The sequence below is a fragment of the Diabrotica virgifera genome, chromosome 9, assembly GCF_917563875.1.
Source record: "Diabrotica virgifera virgifera chromosome 9, PGI_DIABVI_V3a".
NCBI lineage: Eukaryota > Metazoa > Arthropoda > Insecta > Coleoptera > Chrysomelidae > Diabrotica > Diabrotica virgifera.
This window is the reverse complement of record NC_065451.1, coordinates 190,662,928-190,689,168: the sequence shown is the minus strand read 5'-3', so window position 1 is coordinate 190,689,168 and position 26,241 is coordinate 190,662,928. Positions and strand designations below refer to the sequence as shown.

The following is a 26,241-nucleotide window of genomic DNA, read 5'->3' as shown; positions in this document are numbered from 1 at the left end:
ACGTATATATGCAAATACTATAACAACACATTTTTACATAAATTAGACAACAAGATGGGTCCCTTGACATATTGGGCCCCGTAAGCTTCATGCTGCGGGGGCCTCTGTTACGCCTCTGGATAATTGTATCGAAATAATAAACGTAGGTAAAGAGAAAAGCCATTTCTAGATTTAGAAATATTGTTCTAAAATTCAAAATTGCAAATTGCAATTCTCAAATCTTTCAATAGTCATGTACAAAGCATTATAGTTTATTGTCGTCGCCCATAAAAGTTCGTGAGACCAAAAAGGATTAAGTTTCTAGATATAAGATGATTCACTTGCGGAATACGCCTATTTATAAATTTACGTTTTTAAATTTAAACACACAAAGTAAAATCATATACCTATAACAGATTTTTACATAATATCAGACGACAAGATGGGGCCCCTGCTCGATTGGGCCCCCGCAAGCTTCACGCTGCGGGGGCCTCTGTTACGCCCCTGACAAAGATTGGAATGGAAATAAACCTAAAAAAAAACTGAATACTTAACAACGGGTAATACAGAAATAAAGCAGCTGGAAATAGACACAAGTACAAGTATTTAGGTTTCATAATATCAAACAAAGGAACAACTGAAGAAGATAAAAAAATAGACTAGGACAAACAAGAGACTGCATACGAAAATTGAACACGGCACTGTGCGATAATACATCAGTATAAAAACAATAAGAAGAATATATAGGTAACACCATGACAAGAAGTATCCTGGCTCATGGATGTAAAAACTTGATAATGAATAAGAAATCCAAAAACAAACTAAGAGCAACAAAGATGGAATTCCTAAGCAGAAGCTGCAGAGCAAACAAGATAACATAGAATAAATATTTCAAAGAGATTTAGAAAAGAATGGGAATGAACTTAAACATAATATAATACATATAGTCCAAAGAAATAAGGTTTTTGTCGGGACACTTGAGCAGCCAGGTTGCAAATGGATTTTTTGGGTACTATATACCTAATACATTATAAATACAAAAATGCCCGATGCCCGTCACAGTTCGGACGAGAAACTTAGTTATTAACAAATACGGGTCAAATATGGCAGTTTTTTGGTTAAATCGCTATAGGTAAAAATAGGGTAATTAAATATCTTATTTATAATATTCTTCTTTTTGTAGATGAGCCAAGGTTTAAAATGGCACTTTTTGAATTTTGGTCCGTTCTTTTTTTGTTTCGGAAAGTGCAAAATAAGACTAAAATTTCAAAAATAAAAAATGTGCTATAACTTTTGCGAAAATGGCCTTAAGACTTTCATATTGCACGAAAAGTTGAGTCAAACATTCCATATAATGCACAAAAAATTTTAAGACGATTCGTTAATTAGTTTAAATTTTATTCAATTTGTTTATCGCAAAGAGCCTTTTTCCGCAATGTTATTGTTCAAAAAATAATAATGACATAACAATTATGTGGAAACCACATGCAAGAATAATAGTTATATTTTTAAAGTATTGAAAAAAATCATTAAAAAGTCGTTTTTATCAATCCCAAAGAAAGTTTAGTAAAATAGAGTCATTTTCGGCTTCTAAACAATTTGAATAACTTTGTTAATATTGACTATAGAGTAAATCTCCATTGGGATTTCAAAAGCTGGTAATTTTCAGAAAAAAAACTTTTTGCCTAGGTTAATTAGGTTCAAAGTTAGTCACTTTTATTATTTAATTCGCAGTTACTTCTATATACATCAAATTCTCCTGTAACAGTGTTAGTTACCATACTACTCCGAAACGGCTTGGCTGATTTTTATAAAATTTTACCCGTTTATCCTATAGGACGTTGAAGAGGTTTTCATCTATTTTTTATACCCATAAGTTATAAGGGGGGTTGCCCCCCTAACATTTTTTTAATTTTTTTGGACAAAATTATCTACCTTAATTTTATATGATGTAGAATATCCAAAAATCTTTTCAGGCCATAATAATGAAAAGACCTTCTCCAAACGCAGTAAAAACTTATACTGAAATGATGGCATCTCCTGAGGTAAAATGTTCCGGAAGTAAAATGAGCCTCCGTTCGGATCTCCGGGTGAGGACTATCTCAGGGGGAACACCATTGCAGGTTAGAAAAATCAGGATAGGGTCTTGGAATCTTGGTAGTCTTACAGGTAAGAGTCTGGAGTTAGTGGATGCGCTCAAACGAAGAAGAGTTCAAATTGCTTGTATTCAAGAAACTAGGTGGAAAGGACAAAGGGCGAAAGAACTAGGTGAAGGATACAAATTGTGGTATGTAGGGAGTAGTAACACTAGAAATGGAGTTGGTATAATTGCTGATAGTGAAATGAAAGGTAACGTAGTAGAAGTTGTAAGAACGAGTGATAGAATGATGTCAGTGAAATTTGTAATTGATAAAGAGGTATTGAATGTTGTTTGTGTGTATGCTCCCCAAACAGGTCTGGGTGAGAATGAAAGAAGAGCTTTCTATGATCAATTAGGAGACGTACTGAGTGATATTCCAGCAGAGGAGAAAGTTATAATAGGAGGTGATTTCAATGCACATGTGGGCCAAACCAAGACAGGATATGAAACAATACATGGGGGATTAGGCTTTGGAACTAGAAATGAAGCTGGAGATGACATGCTTGAATTAGCAACAGCATTGGATATGGCGATTGTTAACACATTCTTTAAAAAGAGAGAAACTCAACTTATTACCTACAAAAGTAGACAACATCAATCCCAAATAGACTACTTCATGATAAGAAAAGAAGACATACGTGAATGCAAGGACTGCAAGGTAATAGTGAGTGAGACAGTAAGCCAACAACATAAGCTGCTTGTTCTGGACATCGAAGTAAAAAGCGAAACTAAACAAAAATATCGTAGAGGACCACAAAAAATCAAATGGTGGCTGCTGAAAGATGAGAAAGAAGGTCTATTCAGGAGAAGAATAGTAGAAAAAATATGTTGGAACATGAAAGGAAGCCCTAATACAATTTGGAGAAAAATGGCCAGTAGTATTAGAGAGACTGCTATTGAAATACTTGGGAAAACGTCAGGAAAAAAGTTTGAGGATAAAGAGACTTGGTGGTGGTCAAACGAAGTACAAGGAAAAATAAAAGAGAAGAGAAAATTATATAAAAAGTGGCAAGAAACCAGATCCGACACAGATCTTCAAAACTATATGGTGGCGAAAAAGGAAGCGAAAGTAGCAGTAGCAAAAGCCAAAGCAGAAGCGTATTCAAACCTATATGATCAACTTGATACCAGGGAAGGCGAAACGAAGATATATAAAATAGCCAAACAGAGAGCAAGGAAAGCAAAAGATTTTAATCAGATTAGATGTATCCGAGATGAAAATAATAAAATACTAGTTCACGAAAGGGAAGTCAAAAAGAGATGGAGAAAGTACTTTGACAGCTTATTAAATGAAGAATTTGACAGACAGCCTGTAGAGTCAACGGAGACAGTAGCAGCAATGGTCACCAAAATAACCAACGAGAAAGTGGCTCAAGCGCTTCAAAAAATAAAGAAAGGAAAAGCGGTAGGACCAGATGATATTCCTGGGGAAGTATGGAGAGCATTGGGAGAGACAGGAACAAGGTGGCTAGCAGGTCTATTTAATAGAATTATGGAAGTCGGACAAATGCCAGACGAATGGAGAAGCAGTATACTCGTACCTGTTTACAAAAACAAGGGAGATATACAACAATGTACAAACTACAGGGCTATAAAACTGCTTAACCACACCATGAAAATATGGGAAAGAGTAGTTGACAGACGGATACGTGAAGAGACCGAAATATCCGAGAATCAATTTGGCTTTATGCAGGGTAGATCAACAACAGATGCAATTTTCATTATAAGGCAGTTGATGGAAAAATACAGGAGTAAAGAAACAAACGCTCATATGGTATTCATTGATCTTGAGAAAGCATATGATAGAGTTCCTCGAGAGATTCTGTGGTGGGCACTCAATAAGAAAGGAGTCCCTGGTGAATATGTAAAGATTGTGAGGGATATGTATGAGGGAGTAACGACTAGTGTTAGGACAGGTGTGGGAGAGACTGATAAATTTCATGTGAAAGTAGGATTGCACCAAGGCTCTGTGCTTAGTCCGTATTTATTCTCATTAGTTTTGGACCAGATAACAGCGAAACTACAGGGTAACATTCCATGGTGCTTAATGTATGCTGATGATGTCGTGTTAGTAGGAAATAGTGAAAGAGACTTAGAACAAAAACTGGAACAGTGGAGACAAGCTCTGGAGGAAAAAGGTTTAAAACTTAGTAGGACAAAAACAGAGTATTTGGAATGTTCATTTAAAGATGGAGCTACTACAAATAAAATGGTATCTTTGGATGGTGAAATGATTGTGAAAAGCAATAGTTTTAAGTACCTAGGATCGGTATTACAGAGTAATGGAGAAATAGATGGAGATGCATGCAGTAGAATTAGGGCTGGATGGATGAAGTGGAAAGAAGCGAGTGGTGTGTTGTGTGACAGAAAAATTCCAATGAAGCTGAAGGGAAAATTCTATAAAACAGCCATAAGACCGGCTATGATGTACGGAACTGAATGTTGGGCAGTGAAAAAGAAAGAGGAACAACGAATGCATGTGGCGGAAATGAGAATGCTTAGATGGATGAGTGGAGTGACAAAGAAGGATAAAATTAGAAATGAGTATATTAGGGGAAGTCTAGGTGTGGCACCAATTGATGCCAAAATGAGAGAGCATAGGTTAAGATGGTTCGGTCATGTTCAACGTCGAGACGTTAATCACCCAATACGAAGAATAGCTGAAGTGCAGATTCCTGGAAGGAGTAGGAGAGGAAGACCAAAGAAGACCTGGGGGGAGGCGATAAGGCAGGACATGTTGGTAAAGGGGATTAACATTGATATGACCCAAGACAGAATTGTGTGGAGAAATGCAATTAGGGAAGCCGACCCCGCATAGGGATAAGGCAAAGAGAATGATGATGTAGAATTAAAAAATACATACAACCCTTAATTTTCACTCTTCTATCACCAACCCCTATTTGTTAATAGCCATCTATATATTTACATCTATAAAATTCTCCTGTCACAGTGTTAGTTTCCACACTCCTCCGAGACCGCTTGACCGATTTTTATGAAATTATATATGTATATTCGGTAGGTCTTAGAATCGGTCGTAATCTATTTTTTTATATCCCTGACTGATAAGGGGAGTTCCCCCTAACATTTTGTAATGTTAGGTGGGGTTGTGTGTACATAACGTACTCTATAAGACTACGAGTATGTACATACAAATTTAAAAAATTATGATCAAAATCCATCAACAAGTTCTAGCGATATTAATCGCAGCATATGTTTGCAGAATCAGTTTCATTTGTTGAGTGCACGTATTTTAGTAATTCCCCTCCACCGACCACGAATTAATTCCGTTCGGACGCCATTTTTAAAGCTTTATGAACCACTCTGTTGAGGTTCAAAGTTTACTCAAACTTTTACACATAACCTATATATCTTCAACTTCAAAATGGCTTTAGTTAGGTTCCATAATTGTTATAAACAAAGTAGCCGTCAATTAAATAAAAAAAGTGGCTAACTTTGACCGCAATTAACAAAGGCGAACATTTTTTCTTTGAAAATTCGTATAAAAATACCAATTTTTCAAATTCCATTGTAGTTTTAGCCTACAGTAAATATTAACAAAGTTATTCAAATTGTTTATAAGCCAAAAATGACTCTATTTTAGTAACATGTTTTCTGAGTAATAAAAATTACTTTTTAATGATTTTTTTAAATGCATTGAAAATATGACTATTTTTCTTTCATATTGTTTTCACATAATTGCTGTATCATTATTATTTTCTGAACAATAACATTGCGAAAAAAAAGCTCTTTGGGATAAACAAATTGAATAAAATTTAAACTAATTGACGGATCATCTTAAAATTTTTTGTGCATTGTATGGACTGTTTGACTAAACTTTTCATGCAATATGAAAGTCCTAAATTCATTTTCGCAAAAGTTATAGGAAATTTTTTATTTTCGAAATTTTAGTTTTATTTTGCAATATCCGAAGCAACAAATAATCGGACCAAAATTCAAAAAACGCTATTTTAAACCTTGGCTCATCTACTAAAAGAAAAATATTATAAATAAGACATTTAATTATGCTATTTTTACCTGTAGCGATTTAAACGAAAAAACTCATTTTTGACCCTTATTTGTTAATAACTAAATTTCTCGTCCAAACTGTGACGGGCATTTTTGTATTTATAATGTATTAGGTATATAGTACCCAAAGAAACCCATTTGCAACCTGGCTGCTCAAGTGCCCCGAACATGGTATATTTTTGCCTTATTTTCCTGGTGTAACCCTGATTAACCTGGTATGGATATTTCAGAAGAGCAGGCAAAAAATGTTGAATAATAGTATATTATTCAACGAGCATGTATGATGGCTATTACTCACGATGATGAAGGTTTCATCACGTAATTCATCTGAGTGAGTAATAGCCATTACATGCGAGTAGAATACTATACTTTTTCTACGACCTTTTTTTATTTGAAGTAGTAGAAAAATACAATTATCAACTACTAACATTATTCGACATTTTTCGAAGTTAATAATTGTTGATGTAAATTACAATGATTATTTTATATGAACAAGTTTTATTTGCTAATAATACGTATATTAAAAGTGCCATGCACCACTTAAATCTAACTTCAACCAGTGAATAATGACCAGTGAGTAATTTCAGCCTGTGAGTAATGAACTATTACTCACGGGTAAAGTAATGGGTGTTATTATCTATGTAAAAATAATGAATAATTAGCATATTATTAAACGGTCGTAGAAAAAATATTAAATCTTTGAAAAATCTGTACGTTTGAACACATACCTAAAATACAATGCAAGTTTTCTCTCCAAAACTAAGTTAATGACTTTCGATTGATTCAATTGTTTTGCAATGAGATGATACCGTTCTACATGGACTGATCTAGGAAGAGAAGATTCTGACTCTTCGCTAATAAGTGATTCTTCTACTACCTTTTCTTTTTCTTCTTCTTCTTCTTCTTCTTCCTCCCACATCTCCATTCCTAGCGAAGGTATCTATTAAAGCGACATTAGTTATTATACAAGATGAATCACGATAACCCAAAGAGGACAAAAAAATATCTAACAATAAAACACTGAAAACGTTAGTTTTCTATACTTCCACACAATTTATTACAACTAAGTGACTACAGCTGTTTCGGCAGGGTGCCTTTCTCAAGTGATTTAGTTTACTAAACACTTGCCACTACTACATTGTTTGATTTGCTTGTCTGGATAATGTTCAGAAGAAATGCGTTCAATGTGCTTCCCGTTTAGGATTTTGTCCTCTTCAGGGTTTGAGGTGAATGTTTAGTGTTGGCAGCAAAGCAAACAGTCCGAAAAACACACTGGGGCTAGCGCCGTGTCCTGGTGTTCTTGGATCCTGGGTTATGCCGGACGGTGGTGTCCAGAAGGCTAAGAAGTCAACAGAGAAGAAAGTTTGATGGATTGTTGTTGGTTCCATAGAGATTTACGTGTACTGTCCGTGCTTTGCTCTCGACCAGTCTCCCTAGAAACCCTTGTACAACGACAGGCGAACCTGCGTCCCTCGTCGGCGGTCAGGAGGTGGCTTTGAGCGCAGCGTGGACAGTGAGCGTTCGAGTGGAGAAAATAGTTGCGGCTATTTTCTTGGGACGAACAGGTATAATTGTGCAATGAAGTTGGGAAACCGCAAAAAACCAACTTCTCCCTGTTCGGGGTAGGGAAGAGGATATGTTAGAGGTGGGTACGGTAGGCTAACGGGGTAGCCTCAAGGATGTTTTCGTACTCCGCCGGGAGTTCGTCAATGCATGTTTGCATTAGAGCGGACGGTACATGAATCTTTTTGCGTTTGGGCTTTCGGTGGAGTACGTGGTCGGAAGATGAACAGGAACATTTGAGAGATTCTTGTGTGTCGGAAGGGGGGCCGTTGATTACTTTGATTGTGAAGTTCCTGTTCAGAGAGTTTATTCTCTCGGTGATTTTGGGGGTGTTCGAGATGTTATGGATTTCGTTTGAGGGATATCGCCAGTGCTCATAGTTACATCTACGCAAGACTCTACGTTCTGTCCTCAACAACCTCTCTTGTTTTTGTCTTGAGCAAAGAGAGTAGATACATGATTTGTACTCCATGACGGGTCGAATAAAGGTCTTGTAAGTGTGAATGAGAGTCTTCTTGTGTGTCTTGCCAATTTTTCCAGAGAGAGCGTTGAGAAGTCTGGCCCTGTTCCTTACCCTATCTAAAGTTGCCTTTAGATCTGCGTCCCAGTTGAGAGTCCTGGTAAACAGTACTCCCAAATAGTTCACAGTCGGGCTAACAACAAGCCTTTCTCCCAACAGACTCAGAGGATATTGGTCGTCTTCATTGCGAATGATTCTATTTGACACAGAAGGGGCGCGAAACACAATTGTTGTTGTTTTGTTCGCGTTTAGCGTGACTCTCCACTTACAACACCATTCGCCGACGCCGTCCAACAGAGCCTGGGCTCTTCTGAAGAGGAGTCTTGGGTTGTATCGAGAGGTAGTTGAGAGCAGAGTCGTGTCGTCTGCATAGAGAAACAGCCGAGTACCTGGGATATTTTGGTTTGTGATGTCGCTGTTGTAGATGATGTACAACAGCGGCGCTAGGACTGAACCCTGGGGAACTCCAGCTTGTGGAGTGAAGGGGGTGGACTTTTGATCGCCTATTTTAACTCTGACAGTACGGTTGTGGAGGTAGGAGTGTACAATTTTGGTAAATTGCAATGGTAGCCCGATGTCCAGAAGTTTCCGAACAAGCCCGTCGTGCCAGACCTGGTCGAAAGCCTTCTGCACATCCAGAAATGTGGCTATGGCGAATGAACCATCGTTGATGGTTTGAGTAACTTTGGTAGTGAAATCTATTAATGCATGTTTAATAGATTTACCTGACTGGAATCCATATTGGAATTTTGGTATGATATTGTGATTTTCGAGAAAGTCATTGAGCCTCTCTTTTAGGATTAGCTCAAGAACTTTACCCAGAGTATTGATTAATGAGATTGGTCTATAGGATTCCACGTCGGTTGGGGGTTTGCCTTTTTTCAAAAGCATGATGGTGTTGGCCACTTTCCAAGGAGTAGGAAAGTGGCTGTTTTTGAGACATGCATTGAATATTTTAGTTAGAAGAGGAATGATACTCTCTGGAAGTTTTTTGAGGCACCTTCGGTTGATGCCATCAGGTCCGGGAGCGCTGTTTTTGCCGATTTGGCAAAAGCTCTCCGTTTCCCTGTCTGTGAGGGGGTCCATGATAGGATCATAGACTGGAATGTAGTGGTTGAGAGTAACATTTACAATGTATTCTGTGTTGAATTTAAATATGCGATCAAAGTTCGGGTTATCTGGAGTTTGAAAATTGTTTTGAAGCGAATTTCTGAATGCTTCGGCTTTCCCTTCTGGGGAATTGACTATTTAGTTTACAATGGAATTTAGTTTACAATGTGTTTGCCTTTTTAAGTCTTTAACTGAAGAGGTGGAGGAGTGGGGAGCTGTTTGTCTCGAGTTGGTCATTCAGAATTATATCCGTATTTTTCAATTTATTAATTTCCATAGATTCTAAAAAAGATAGCTTAAGGCCTTTATTTTGAATATGCAGAATTTGAAACTCTTCATTGAAAGAATGATTATGATCTAGAAGGTGAAGTGCGTATGTAGAAGTGTTGGTGAATGTCCGAAAACTTACATCGGTCAAACTGGCAGAACCTTTGACAAACGGATAGCAGAACACAAAAGGGCTTTCAACAATAGAAAAACAGACATTTCTACATACGCACTTAACCTTCTAGATCATAATCATTCTTTCAATGAAGAGTTTCAAATTCTGCATATTCAAAATAAAGGCCTTAAGCTATCTTTTTTAGAATCTATGGAAATTAATAAATTGAAAAATACGGATATAATTCTGAATGACCAACTCAAGACAAACAGCTCCCCTCTCCTCAACCTCTTCAGTTAAAGACTTAAAAAGGCAAACACATTGTAAACTATATCACTTGAGAAAGGCACTCTGCCGAAACAGCTGTAGTCACTTAGTTGTAATAAATTTTGTGGGAAGTATAGAAAACTAACGTTTTCAGTGTTTTATTGTTAGATAAAATGAACTTTTATCAAGTAACGGTCCAATCCATCAATTACAAAAAAATATGATTAAAAATTACTTTCATACTTAAATACATAGGTCAAAGACGTTTACAAATCAAAAATTGATCATTGTTGGAGTGTGTATGTGGTCTACGCAGGATCTTGTTGCAGTAAATCCTGTCTGATCATCTTCGATTATATTTGAGATAGATTTTTCCTTCATAGGGCAGTCAATGAGAGCAAGAACAGGTTATTACCTCCGAATTCTATCCTACTGCATGGATTTTAATGAAATTTTAGGAATAGCCTGAATATATCTCCTTATTCAAAGTCTCCCCTATGCCGATGTGTGCTTTTGTCTTGGGGGGCGGTTCCCACCCCTTCTCGGGGTAGAAAATTTTTTGGTTAAACTACGGAAGTTGCTAGAGAACCTAATTCTAAGCAAAAACTGTTCTATATTTTTTTTTCGAAAACTTAATACTTTTTGGGTTATTCGTGGTTGAAAATTGGCCATTTTCATTGAAATATAACACCTTTTCAAACGGTTTTTTGCGAATACCTTAAAAACAATGCATCTAACTAAAACAATTATATAAAACATTTTTGTAGCTCATAAAAAACAAAGAGATTCGTTCCTTCTTCAATCTTCTAGTTATAACACAAAAAGAGATATGGTAGGTAAAAATAGTTTGTTTTTTGGTGCATGCTCAAATCAGTGTATTCAACTTGAAATAACAGAGAAACGGTCGATTTTAGGTGTATAATGCTACCAATACCTTTTATTGTGCTTGAAAAGTCCTTTCAAATAAGCAATATTAAATGTCGATTACATTCAAACTAAGCGAGATATGCTGCAAAAAATTGATGACTAACGAAATTTAAGAAAAAGATATATGAGATGAGAAGTATATTTAACCCCCCATCCACAAGAATTTAAATGCATCGTTTTCCTTCTACAATACATCTTACTACAGTGTTATTTTTATGTTCAAAAAGTTGAGCGGGTTTAAAATGAATGGTTTTTGAAAAAAATAAGATATAAAAAAATAAGCATATTTAAATTTTCTTAAAATCTTCCTTTTTCTCTATGTAACTTGAAAATGATAAGAGATACTGTTATAAAAAATAAAATCAAAATGTTTATCTAGAAGAAACCTACATTTTTGTATGGCATCTTTTTTTTTGGCATATCTTATCATTTTCGAGTTACATGGAGAAATAGGAAGATTTTTAAGAAAATTTAAAAATGCGCTCAATAATTTGATCTTATTTTTTTCAAAAACCATTCATTTTAAACCCGCCCAACTTTTTGAACATAAAAAGAACACTATAGTAAAATGTATTGTAGAAGGAAAACAATGCATTTAAATTCTTGTGGATGAGGGGTTAAATATACTTCTCATTTTTTTCTTAAAATACGTTAGTCATCAAATTTTTTACAGTTTATCTCGCATAGTTTGAATGTAATCGACATTTAATATTGCTTATTTTAAAGGTATTTTCAAGCACAACAAAAGTTATTGGTAGCATTATACACCTAAAATCGACCGTTTCTCTGTTATTTCAAGTTAAATATGTACACTGATTTGAGCATGCACCAAGAAAACAACTGTTTTCACTTACCATATCTCTTTTTGTGTTATAACTAGAAGATTCATAAAGGAAAGAATCTCCTTGTTATTTTATAAGCTTCAAAAATGTTTTATATGGTTTTTTTAGTTAGATGCATAGTTTTCAAGGTATTCGCAAAAAACCGTTTGAAAAGGTGTTATGTTTCAATGAAAATGGCCAATTTTCAACCAGGAATAACTCAAAAAGTATTAAGTTTTCGAAAAAAAATTATAGAACAGTTTTTGCTTAGTATTAGGTTCTCTAGCAACTTCCGTAGTTATTTAAGCAAAAAATTTTCCACCCCGAGAAGGGGTGGGAACCGCCCCCAAAACAAAAGCACACATCGGAATAGGGTAGACTTTGTTTCTTGGGCTATTCCCTACTTACTGTGAAAATATCACGTAAATCGATATAGTAAGATGGAATTCGGAGCCACATACCCTCATTGACTGCCTATCAGTCTTTTTCCACATAACCTCCCCTTACATGCTATAATACGAATGCCCCTATAGATTCGCATTTCTTTCCATCTTCCTTTATATGTATCGAGGTACTATGTGCGATGAACCATTTATCTTGTATTTCGTTTAGATTTACAGCGTAATTGAACATGGCTTGTATGATTCTATCTATGTAGTTTCTCTCTTCCGTACTTAATGAATCTATTTATGATTCGTCCTTTTCCCCTTATTTTTTGTTCATTAGAGTTTTTATGTCATTATTTACTTTCTTTAATGTTAGCTCAATCCGTTCTTCATTTTGATTTCGTTTTTGTTTATTTGCCTCTGTGAAATCTGTAGTGATGAGCGAGACTGGTCTTGGTCTTGCGGTCTTGGTCTTGGTCTTGCAGCAAGACCAAGACCGCCTTTTGGTTGCAAGACCAAGACCAAGCTTGGAAGAACAAGACCAAGACCGAACCTTGCAAGACCACGCAAGACCAAGACCAACCTGCAAGACTCTTGCACTTTTTTGAGAAAAATTGGTTTTTATTATTTAACTTTATTTTTTAGTTCAATAATATATACTGACAATGTAAGAAACCTTAAACAATATCGAATTTTTAAAATACATAATATTTTGGTTATATTTTTAAGTCGTTTTGATTAAGTCAAACGGTTTGCATTTTCTCAACCTTCAAAGTGTCCAGAAGGCAAGTTTTCAAACGGCGACAGTTCAAGGACCATTGAAATTACTTGTAAGACAAAAAAAATGTAATTATAGATAGGGTAATCCATTTAAAAAAAATGCAATTAAAAACGGTTTTTCTGTACCAGTAGTTTTCGCTTTTTTGATTAATAAAAATACTGACACTTATTTTCAATTCTTTTCGCATAATCGAGGAAAAATGTAGGTCGTTAAATTTAAAATTAATACAAAAAATATCATAATAAATTTTGAAAAGGGATTCACAATGCTGTGAAAGCATTGTGGCCTGAATAAAAAATAACTGGTTGTCGATTGTAATGTGTCAAGCTTGGTATCGCAAAATCCAAAACTTAGGTTCAGTTTCTGAATATAATGACAAAAATTCCGATACTGGGAAATTTTTAAAATTATTTTTTGGATTAATTTTTTACAATCAACGAAAGTTGGAAGTTGAATTATTTGTGAAAATCCCGGATGACAAACGCGTAAAGAAGTTTACTGATTTCATAGTTGAAAACTATGTATTTGGAAGAATCTAGGTTTTCCCCAGAAAGGGCCAGTACTACAAATATTATGTGCCTCACTTGAAATGCATGCGCATCATTTCAGTGTGTTCTAAATTCTAGTTTTTACTACCCACATCCGAATATTTTCAACTTTTTAAATGTCATAATGGGTATTCAATCAAAAATATGTGAAAATAAAAAGTGCGAATAACTCGTGTTACGAGAGCAATGTAGTTTAAATAAAATTAAAGAACTGCAAGATAACAAATTACAGAATTAAGCGTTTATAACTCCCCATTAGGTATAGTTATGTTATAGTATTAGGTCTATAAATAGGTATGGTAAATATGAACGTATTTACTAAAAAGTATGTTTTAGTTAGTTTATAAAAAAGTTAATTATATTAAATAATGATTAAATAGAGTAAAAAATATTTGATTTTTGTTTTCTCTTAAAAAAATTTAATTTATGTTCTTAAATTTGACCCTCGTAGGATAAATACTACAGTATTCGAGTGAAAGGAGCAGATCATTATCTGTTAACAACTATAAACCGTTTATCCCTTTTCGTAAAATCCGTGAATTGAAGGTCCCCGACCATTTGTGGCACCTTTAAGAAGCTCTTTTTCTTTTACATTTACATTTTATTAAAATACAGGGGCAATAAACAATAATCCAGACTCAAGACGTGGTCTGAAGGCAGGCGGCAGGTATCGACAGCATGCAAAACACAACGTGACACAACCGAAGGCCAGCAATTGCAACAAGGGTTGTAAATGCAGGTTTTTCCTACTGATAAACATTACCATTATAAAAATATCCTCTAATCTCTTTATATAGAGAGAAATAATTAGGTCATTAGGTGAATGTATAATGTTAAAATTGGTATCCGCTTGAATCTACATTCTACATTCTGTTAAAATTTTAAAGCAAATAATATAGTTTCATTATTCACATCTTTATTTATTTCAATTATTTATTTTTTATTTAGCGTATGGCTTCATCACAGGTTCATATATATACATATATATAAATTACAAACAACAGTAAATACAAAAATATTCTAAAAACAAACATCTAGATTATAAATCTATTCGATTGACTCTTTTGTAGCAACCAGGAAATCCGAAGGGTTGCCGTTATAAGATCTAATCGGGCATTCCTCTACCATGTGTTTTACTGTTTGCTTTTCGGCGCCGCAGTCGCAATTTGGTGATTGTATTTTTCCCCATCTGAAAAGTGAGTCGGAACATCTGCCACAGTTCGTCCTTATTCTATTGAGTGTGGTCCAAATTCGTCTCGGTTGGTTGAAGCCCTCAGGTTTGCTTGTAATACATGGCATGTTCCAGTTAGCTGGTGCAGCGTTATTCTCCCATTGTTCTCTCCACCGTTCAGTTACATTAAAGTTTTGATCTACTAGCCTTTTTGCTGTTTTTAGAGGCGGGTGTCTTGAACGGAGCCTATTTATGTCTCTGGCGGGAGTTCCGACATGGGAGCGGAGCTCAGGATCTGTGAGCGGATCCTGAGCGGAGCTCAGGATTTATTTCAATGTACATTTTATTCGAAATTGTTTGGTTCAAATTATTACTACCAAAAAAGCAAGACCAGCAAGACTCTTGCAGCAAGACCAAGACCAAGAACAAGACCGGCTAGTGCAAGACCAAGACCAAGACTGCCTTTTAGCTGCAAGACTAAGACCAAGACCAAGACTAGCTTGGTCTTGGTCTTGTTCTTGTTTTGTCCATCACTAGAAATCTGGATGGTTTTCTGTAGTTGCCACCAAGTGGCAACCAAATGGCGTGGCAATGGCGTCGAAGTGGTGTGTGTAACCCAGTGGCAGGAAGAATTGCTAAACCCGTATAAACATATACGTGCGACTACATAATATGTTTATACAGGTTTAGCAATTTTACCTGCGTCACCACACCACTTCGTCATTGCCACGTCATTTGGTTGTCACTTGCTAACGGTTGGTGCTTTCTCAATGCCTATGTGGCCATATTTTTAACCTGTCTAATCCATTTAAATACCATTCCATCATTCACAACGTTTTCTCCATAGTAATCACTAATCTTACGATAAATATCAGTCTCTTTTACACGTTTAATATTAAAAAACGTATCACAGTGCCTATTTCACAGACTTCTTTAACCTGGTTTTTTTTCTTCTTCCTGGACCCCGCTTTCCAAATATTTTGCTTGTAGGATGCCTTGTAGGAAGGCATATCTGGATTCATTTCTCATAATGTGTCCGATGTATTGTAACTTTCGAGATTTGATGGTGGTCAGTACCTATCGGTACATCTGTTTCAGAGTACTCGGTAACACTCCAGGGACGATATTAAAATTGCTAAGAAAAAACTGAAATAGACTAGATTATTCCTAGTATATAGCGCGAAGAATTTCAAAATGGTGCTCATTTTACAAATATGCCTCATATTATTATATTCAAGGTAACTATTAACAATGTTACCTTCATTTCCATCGTTAAGGCTTCCTTGAATCTATGCTCATCTAGAGAATCGTCATATCTCCTATCAAAATCATATTTTAATGTATAAGACAAAATAGATGTACGAGGACGTTTCTTTTCTAAAATCAAATACATTTAAGTCGACTGGTGAAATTAAGAAAACTGTATAGAAAAACAAAGTTGAAAATGTATATAAATAGAGTAAAACTTGTAACTAGATGAAACACAGTTGTATAAAGGAAGTTGTGAATGGAAGATACTACTAAACTATTATTTGATTGGAAATTTTGTAGTCTCTTGTAATAAGTAAATGACTCTTAATGTGAAGCATGCATCTTGTAATTATTTCATTCCAAACTTTGCTTGGAGTTACTGAAGTTTAGCCAACCAATGTTTGGAGTTACTGAACCAATTTAGCTTCCTATAGATTATATAAATTTTCAATCAAGAACGCCTATACTAAATTTCAATGAGAGATGCAGTGCATGTAAGTAAACAATAATTTTAGTTGTTAAAGATGTTCAAAATTTATCTACCCGTTCCATAGTAATAGTATATTATTAAAATCACTTTACCACCTTTTCCCTTTTCTTGAGTATTAGTTTTTATCGTATAGTATATAAATAATTATTGTAATCACTGAATACATAAATAGTGAAAAATAATCCTATTAATTAAATTAATGGATGATTTACGCGATTATACAAATGTTATCCAAATAATTCAAAAACTCAACGAAACAGCCATCTCTATGTTGCTGATGCCGACATCGCTGGCAACGAATGTTTATGTCTCCTGCATAGCTGCAAGTGTTTTGTTGTGTTCTTGTCCTGCTTAGTTGAAATGATCATGCGAGATATGCGATTGCCGGGAAAAGTTGGTTCATCGCGAGATGTGAATTCATTGCCACTGCCAGTTTGACTACAGAGGAAGCTGGTAATCTTTGGTAATCTTCTCCAAACGATATTGAGGTTTGTTTCCCAATATCACTAATTTCCAGTTTTTCTTATTTGAAAACATCTTTATCTTTAAAGATCAAATGTTTATGTGGTAAAATCATCATAAGATAAGCTTATGGCTTGAAGTTGACAAACGAAACGTTTATAGCTGTACTATTTAGTATTTACTTGCTACCATATACAGGGTGTTTGGTAAAGAATGGGCCATAGCTTAGCCTCAGGTTCCTGAGGTTAAAATAGGCCGATTTAAGCTAACTTACCTTAGTACAAAGTTTATAATAACCGATATACAGGGTGTCAAAGTTAAACTTTTTTTTTATTTATTACTGAATATTTCCTGACAGGTATGAAATAACAACATGAAATTTGGTATGTGGGGGTTTTTTGGGTCGAGAAAACTAAATTCCCTACCAAAAATTATGTATTGCCCAGAGGGCGCCACATACGCCTTTCAGCACTCATTTATTACGTTTAATTTTTTTATCCCTCACTCTGTATAATTTTGACATTAAAATTTTTATTCTACTATTAGTTTTACTTAAAAAAGGTATACTTCTTTCATCTCCCTAACCTCAACCGTTTTCGAGATAAACGCATTTTAAATCTGCGATACACCATCATTTTTAGCATGTCATTGTAGTTACACCCGAAAAATAACTTAAAACCATAAAATTATCCAAAAATGTATCGCAAATTTCTTCAAATGGAATTTGCGATGCAGTGACATAAATTTGAGAACTGGCACAATTATTATGGTTTTAAGTTATTTTTCGGGTAGAACTACATACAATAATATTATGCTAAAAATGATGGTGTATCGCAGATTTAAAATGCGTTTATCTCGAAAACGGTTGAGTTTAGGGAGATGAAAAAAGTATACCTTTTTTAAGTAAAACTAATAGGAGAATAAAAATTTTAATGTCAAAATTATACAGAGTGAGGGGTAAAAAAAATTGAACGTAATAAATGAGTGCTGAAAGGCGTATGTGGCGCCCTCTGGGCAATACATCATTTTTGGTAGGGAATTTAGTTTTCTCGACCCAAAAAACCCCCACATACAAAATTTCATGTTGTTATCTCATAATTGTCACGAAATATTCAATAATAAATAAAAAAAAGTTTAACTTTGACACCCTGTATCTCGGTTATTATAAACTTTGTACTAAGGTAAGTTAGCTTAAATCGGCCTATTTTAACCTCAGGAGCCTGAGGTTAAGCTATGGCCCATTCTTTACCAAACACCCTGTAGTCAACATGTGAACAAGTCAATTTCGAGCTCAATGGTACCTAGAGCATAATACTTTGGATATTTTAGACATCCATGTTTAAGGTCACATAATTTATCTATGTTTCCATGACGGATCAATTGTAAAGGGTTTTTACCCACATATTTTTGTATTTTGGTGGTTAGCATGTTAGAATCACGTAAACACTGATGATGATCGGTTATCCGATCGAAAACTAGTTCTGTGATGTAGCCCTTTTTAGGGATTTAAACAAATATACCTTTTATAAAGGATGTTATTCGTTTATAGCTGTTAAATAGAAAGCATTTACTATATAGTTAAGGCTAATTTATTTTACGACGGGACGTAGACGGCACGAGCCATAGAACAATAGACGGCGCACGTCCCCGTTGTCGCTCCGTTCCGTTGTACTATAAACTAGCCAATACTTTTCATATCGCACGATTCTTCAACGAGCCCCGCAAGACCACCACTCGTCGTAAGATAAACCAAGCCTTTATACGTACATATTTGTCGTATTATATCATTATCGTTTAGCATTTTTATTGATAAACAAGGAGAGTAATCGCTAAGCCTTTATTACTAAGTGTTTTCAAGGTTCAACAATAATTCTGAAATTCATTAAGTAAATTTCAGAGTCATTTTAAAATAACCATTGATATAATTAGCTTAGAAAGTACATTACACTATGTACATAACATTAAGCATATACTTATTTATCATTGTTTTTTATCGTTTCACATCAATAATATTCACAATACAATATTTTTTTTCACGTTATAGGGGAGTGCATATAGATTTTCACTTCGGAAAAAATCAAACAAGATAGAACTTTTTGTAATTTCATTAAGAAATGTTTAATAAACAACATATCAAAAAGTTCTACTCGAGAAGTGGGTGCTTCCTTTTAGATTACATTAAATGTTTTTTTCAATAACTCAGAAAATATAAATTTTAGAAAAAAACTGACTTGACCATTGAAAAATTCAGAAAATTTTACAAAAAAAACCTTATATAAAGATTTTTTTAAAATTAAATCTGTAGCTTCTATAACTTTTTGTTTATAACGCTAAAGTCACCCTTCTCAGAAACATTGGCGCACTGTAAACTAGCGTATGGCGAAGTGCACGGTTAAGTTATTTTAATGTAATTCTTTAGCTGATCGATCAAATGAAATTTTAGAAATTGGACATGAAAGAAAAATAATTAAGCTATCTTATGGTTATAATAAAAAGAAATAAAATGTATGGGCATAAGTACGGTGTGGGCTGAAAGTGAGACTTACATGAATTTTGTTTAAAAATGATTTAAGTAACTAATACACGTTTTCTTATAAAACTTTCAATTTTGCACAACTTACCTTTCAAACATATTACTAAACGATGTTTCATTCAAAAAAAATCTCAAAAATTTAATTCAAATAATAATAATAATATCGTATGGCATTTTTGCCGGGGAGATCCTTTCGGACAGTTCCGGCGCCATTTACATCTTTAACCCTGTTTCAAGTAACTAGTGCCGATGTACACTAGCCCAGGGGGACCGACGGCTTTACGTGCTCTCCGAGGCACGGTTTTAATTCAAATGATACGACGTCTCAAAAAATGTAATTTTTGAAAATTTCATAATTTTACAGAATTAACACCACTTTAAGACGGTATTACTCAAGTTTGAACAGGTCTATCACAGTTTTATGTGTGTTTTTTAAAGCTTAGGATGTAGTCTTTAAAATGGACTAAATTATTTTACTTTAGAAATGAAATACCCTCTTTCTTTTTGAGAAAATTAAGAAAGATAACAAAAATGTAATACAAAAACCGAAAATTACCAGCCAAAAATATGTTTATACAAAGTGATCAAAACTTTTTTCTGCAAAACTTACCTAAAATACATTTAATAATAAGCTTCAACAATAATAAATGTTCAACAAAAAAAATTGTTTTAGCTCTTATACCGTATGTCTGCGTAACTTAGAACCTATTGATAACTTTTTTATTATCAGTCTTACGAAAAAAGTTATTCTTTATAAAATACTCTGCATCATATATAATCTAAGATTCAACCATCAAATATAAAATTTTGTTAATTTTATACGTGGTATATCAAAAAATATGAATTTTCCTCAAGAGTAAAGTACCTTTATAATTCACAATATCGAAAATTGTTATTAAGAAAAGTTGTTTGGAATTAAAAAATATGTTTCAGTGTTCAATTACATCCTTCTAATTAAAATATTGTGAATAATGGAGGCACTTAACTCTTAGAAAAATTCATATTTTTTACATACTTCGTATAAAACTGAATAGTTTTAATGAAGTTTGATATCTGATGATTGTATCTTAAATTTTAGAGCAGGTGGAGCATTTTATGAAGAATAACTTTTTTTCGTAAAATTGATAATAAGTGTTATCATAATTGTATTAAAATGATGATGGGTATGTCCGTAATTTGAGAAAAAAATGATTTTTTTTTTCGATTAGAGTGATGTAATTGTATATTAAAACTTAGTTTTTAATTTCAAACAACTTTTCATAATAGCATTTTTTGATATTCTGGAATATAAAGGTACTTTACTCTTTAAAGAAATTCATATTTTTGACATAACTCGTATAAAATTGATAAAATTTAATATCTGATGGTTGAGTTTTAGATTTTTGACTATCCAGAGTATTTTATGAAGAATAACCTTTTTCCGTAAAATTGATAATAAAAAAGTTTTCCATGTGGTTTGTAGCTACGCAAACATACTGTATAAGAGCTTCTGTATAAGAATTTTCAAATTGTAATGACATATTCGGATTCAGCATAACCAAAAACAAAATAGAAACATATTTGATCAAAGTAAAATGATGAATTCAACGATATTTTTAAAATTATTTATACAAAACAACTGTTATCGTTTAAACAATTAATAAACAATTAGCGGCCAAATCTGCGAGTAGAACTTTTTACTTTAACATGTATATAAACTAACAAAAAAAGTTTTAGAAAAATATAAGCTTGTTTGAATTATTCTGAAACAATGCATGTTTTCGTTCTAATTGCACTCCCTATTAAGCAAATAACTAATTTAAATTACTCGTATCAAATATAGAGAGAAAGTAGAAAAACTGAAATGTAAAAAGTTCCACGGACAAAAAAGAGAAGAAGAAACCGAATTAAATCTAATACTATAGGGATAATAAACATAACATTGTTACCCTCATAATGGTACTCCTCCTCAGTCAAGCTCTCCTCCTCTTGCTCTGCATCTTGATCATCTAAATTATCAAACAAGCCAGAAATATCATCATCTTTTTCTTCCAACAAACCTCTTTTAACGAACTCATAAGCAGGAGGATCCATAAATGTTAAAGATATAGATTTGGTTGGATCAAATCCATACTCCTCACTAAGTTTGGGATCTGGGCTTGGGACATCCATTGATGACTTAAGAAGCTTGGAAGAGCTAATTGATGACTTGGCTGTTTCTTCAGTTACTTCTTTGCTATTTAACCAATTTTTTTCCGATGACTTGAAAGGCTTTGAAGAACTAATGGATGACGTGACTGGCTCTTCAATTATTTCTTTGCTACCTAATGATTTTTTTTCTGATGACTTGAAAAGCTTTGAAGAACTAATTGATAACTTGGCTGTTTTTTCAGTTACTTCTTTGCTATTTATCGATTTTTTTTCCGATGACTTGAAAAGCTTTGAAGAACTAATGGATGACGTGGCTGACTCCTCAATTATTTCTTTGCTACCTAATGATTTTTTTTCTGATGACTTGAAAAGCTTTGAAGAACTAATTGATAACTTGGCTGACTTTTCAATGATTTCTTTGCTATCTATCGATTTTTTTTCGGATGACTTGAAAAGCTTGGAAGAACTAATGGATGAAGTGGCTGACTTTTCAGTTAGTTCTTTGCTATCTAACGATTTCTTTTCCAAGTGGGTATTGTCTAAGGAATAATTTTTATTTTAAAGGTGATATATTATGAAAATATAGTTTAAGGTAACTGTGAGGTAACTGTAGAAAAAGAAATCACAACCATGCGATCTAGGTACCTATGCTAAAAGAACTTAATACGAGAATGAGGGTCCAATCCACGTCAGGCAGCGTTTAGACACAGCGATAAATCGCAGCAATTTATCGATATCAATCGAGTTGCTTCAATTTATCGTTGTGTGTAAACGATACATCGCAGCGATTTATCGGAATTGGATTGGAGTTGGTATCGGATTGCATCAATTTATTGTAACGATCGAGTTGGTTCAGTTTATAATCAATCGCAACAATTTATCGCAGCGTCTAAACAGCTTTAAAAGAATCAAATCAATAAATCGCAGCAATTTATCGTTACCATAAATTGCTGCGATTTATCGCGGCGTCTAAACGCCACTTTAAACTAGCACCTTACTGCAATTAGATACGAATCTAATGAAGAAGAAAGAAATATAATTACAGAAATAGTTCAACATGTACAATGATAAACACTTATGCCTGCTTGCACCAACAGATATTAATAGGTCTGGATATCGCGTATGAAAAAAAAGTTGATTAATAGCAAGCTGAAAATTTGTTAATAGCTTAAGGGTGTCTAGTCGGACAAACTTTGATATATAGGAACACTGGAACAGGGGAAGTTTTAATTGTGGAACAGGTTAAAAATTTGTAACGGTCAGACCACGAAAACGTCACATGTATTTTGTCCGACAGAACTTCCAATTGATTTGTTACCCTTTCATTAAACTCTCATGCAAAAATCAGGCTGCTGATTGGATTGGAGAATGGATTGATTTGCTTGAAAATTTAAGAATAAGTAGTGGATAGTCCAAGGATCAAAATCTATATGATGCCAAAAGGCGCTTTTACCATGGTTACCACCCCATCTCGGGGGTGGAAATCTTTTATTATATTTTGACCGCAAGAGTTGGTAAAAACATTCATTATAAGCAAAAAACGCTCTATATACATGTTTTTGATAAAATTAATGTTTTCGATTTATTCGCTATCGAAAGTGTTAGTTTTATATCGAAAAAATCAATGTTTTTAATCAGTTTTCTGCTAATAACTCAAAAAGTTTTCGTTCTATCAAAACAACTTTACTTAACAAAAATGTACCTTTTGAAAAAACAAACAAAACCGTTTTTTTATTTTCTTTAGGACCAACAGTAATCGAGCTATACTTTATTATATGTTGGCCCTTCTCCGTCAAATGTTAAATATTGTAGATTCAAAGTCAAAGGACGGGAAAACTATGCATTTTTCGAGGAATACTTGTTGAAACTAATTTAAAATATTTAAAAATATGTATCTTTAGAAATATAAAAAATCGCTAGCTACAAAAATTAAGTGACTTATAATGAAAAGAATGTCAGTCCCTATTTTTTTTTTCAGCAAATAAGTGATCGTAAACAACCCCCTAATCACCACCCTAACTAAAATTTGTCATTGACCTGATTTGGTTTTCTTGATTTATGTATTGTTAATAGGTTCTAGAAGTTTGATCGGCTTAGGATGATTAGTTTAAAAAAATGGAGTTAAAAACGAATAACGAGTTTTTTTAGTTTGGTAAAAAATGTCCTTTTCTTCAGAATAGAAAGATTAGCATCAAAGATACGAAAATAATTTTAAATATGAAATTGAAGCTTATTTAATTCCCAAGAACTTGGTTTGCAAAAAATTTTTATGGCAAAAATTGAGTGAGCTACTGACAATTATTAAAACTTGTAATATCATGCAAAAACCATCTTTACCAACACTTTCAATGCCACCTCTTTTTGTGACTGAGAATTTTCAAAGAATTTAATATTGATAGCCTTATAGATCTTGTAAAGACATACAAAATTGTTTTTTAACGAACTCTCTACGATAAAGAATAAAAAAGTTACGGTTAAAAAATCAATAATTTTTTTGAAAAAAAAAAGGAGAAATACAATTGGAAGCATAATAATGTAAGTTACCGGTATTTTTAGTCATTGGCCTTATTTATTCTTCTTTATTTATGTAGGTATTATTAATAGATTCTAGAACTTTGACTGGCTTAGAATGATTAGTTTATAAAAAACTGAAGTTTAAAGCGAATAACGAATGTTTGCAATTTGGTAAATTTGCCATTTTCTTCAGAATAGAAAGATTAGCATCAGATACGAAAAAATGTTTAAATATGAAATTGTAGGTAATTTAATTCCCAAGAACTTGGTTTGATAAAATTTGTTCTACGACAAAAATTGAGTGAATCGTAAATGAGTACACTTACCATCGAAAAACATTGATTTTTTAGATATAAAACTAACACTTTAGATAGCGAATAAATCAAAAACTATTAATTTTATCAAAAAAATGTATAGAACATTTTTTGCTTAGAATCAATGTTTTTATTAACTTTTGCGGTCAAAATATAATAAAAAATTTCCACCCCCGAGATGGGGTGGCAACCACCTCCATGGTAAAAGCGCCTGTCGACATCATATAGATTTTGATCCATGGACTATCCACTAATTATTCTCAAATTTTCAAGCAAATTGATCCATTCTGTAAAAATTGCGAGGTGAAAAGCTTTAGTTCCTGGACTAATAGGCACATCTAGAAGAACTGTGAGGTAAAAATGGAGTACGATGTAGGTTGTAGAATTGTATGTACTAAAATACTATAATATTGGAAGATACGAATCTCTTGTTGAATTTAGGTCAGTGTTGAAAATATAAAAGAAAAATATGCATACTCTTACTCCGTTCTTCTACCTCTACATCTGTTTGTAGTTTTCCATCGTCTAAAACGTTTCCTTTGTCAGCAAGCTTAGAAGAGTCATCACTTTCGTTAACTGAGGGTTTGCTACCAGAGGCATCCAGATCGATTTTTTGAGATTCTTCGGTCATGATTTTTCAAAAACAAACATTAAAGAATATAAAAAAAAATAAAAAAAAAGCTTAATGAATTTGATAAAATATCATAATAGTGACAACATAATATGCCACTGACAAGTATGTCAGAGTTGGTAATGTCATATCATATTATAATATTCTTCTTCTACCATCTTTCTCATTGGCCTTCACCTTACTGATCTCTACTTTTCCTCCGATAGTAAATTTTGTGTGTGTGTGTGTTTTGTGTTTTATTGGAACTGGTTTTCACAACCAACTGGCCAGTCAATTTCATAATGATTTTTTAGACTATAACTTATCACTAACTCAGGGGAGTAATCTGTAGTGTGTGTGTTGAGTAAGTGTCTTGTTACTTTGCAAAGTCGACGTCATTGTCTTTGCAAAGAGACGCTAATTGTATCCGAACGTCGGCGGTCCCTGCGGTGAGTACCGATCCCACAAGGAAAGATATAGTGGAGTCAATGAAGGTTTTCACCTCCGATTTCGTTGAACCTCCATCGATTTTCATGAAAATTGGTAAGTATGTAGAGGATACCTCAAGAAACAAAGGTGACATGGTGCCAACTTGCGCTTTTACCCTGGGGGTGGATGCCACCCCTTCTCGGGGGTGGAAATTATTTTATTAAAAATAATACCACTAATCGACAGAGCGACAAATTATAAGTAAAATTTGTTATATAAAGTTATTACAATAAATCAATAGTTTTTGAGTTATTAAAGATCAAAAGTTTTGATTTTTCCTGAAAAAAATCCATGTTTTAAAGCAGTTTTTCATAAATAACTCAAGAACCATAAGTTTCTTCAAAAAAGTTGTTATTACCAAAATCGAAGATAATATAAAAATAAATAAGCTCCTTATTCGAAAAATCCTTTATTACATATACAAAGTGAGTTATATGCAATTGAATGTATATTTTTTTTCCGCGAGTACTCAAATCTTAGTATTCAAGCTTAAATAACAGGAAAACGATGCACTTTGTTAAATATAGATACTAAACATTTTAATAAAGTACTTAAAGGTAACTAACAAAAAGCTATATAAGAAGTCGATAGCATCAAAATTAAGCAAGTTATGATGGAAACAAGAGGACCCTTTCAGATTTTTTAGGGAAGAATGAAAAATGAAACATACGTCATTTCCACAAAAATTAAAATTTATAGTAACCCATTTAAAACTTTATTTGTTTTAACATAAGTAATAACTTCAATAATTTTGACCGGTTTAGAATGCATATATTTAAAAAAAAAATACGATTAAAAAATTTGAATTTTTCAAATTTTCGTGAATT

At 33.6% G+C, this 26,241-nt stretch overlaps 2 protein-coding genes across 10 annotated transcripts in view; both read right to left on the bottom strand.

Moving 5' to 3' along the window:
- The window catches only part of LOC126892897 (coiled-coil domain-containing protein 96-like), a 48,976-nt gene extending 23,928 nt beyond the window's left edge, over positions 1 to 25,048 (bottom strand). Inside the window, exons 1-4 of one of the 2 annotated variants that reach the window (XM_050662727.1) lie at positions 24,793 to 25,048; positions 21,286 to 22,026; positions 15,880 to 15,998; positions 6,874 to 7,085 (exon numbers count right to left, since the gene is read on the bottom strand). In XM_050662727.1, coding sequence (XP_050518684.1) covers positions 6,874 to 7,085; positions 15,880 to 15,998; positions 21,286 to 22,026; positions 24,793 to 24,946 — 1,226 coding nt within the window. In that variant the 5' untranslated portion in view covers positions 24,947 to 25,048. The remainder of the gene's footprint in view (positions 1 to 6,873; positions 7,086 to 15,879; positions 15,999 to 21,285; positions 22,027 to 24,792) is intronic. The other variant, XM_050662729.1, reaches the window with a different exon arrangement.
- Positions 1 to 26,241, bottom strand: part of LOC126892895 (phospholipid transfer protein C2CD2L) — a 254,093-nt gene that overhangs the window by 182,259 nt on the left and 45,593 nt on the right. The window lies entirely within an intron of this gene.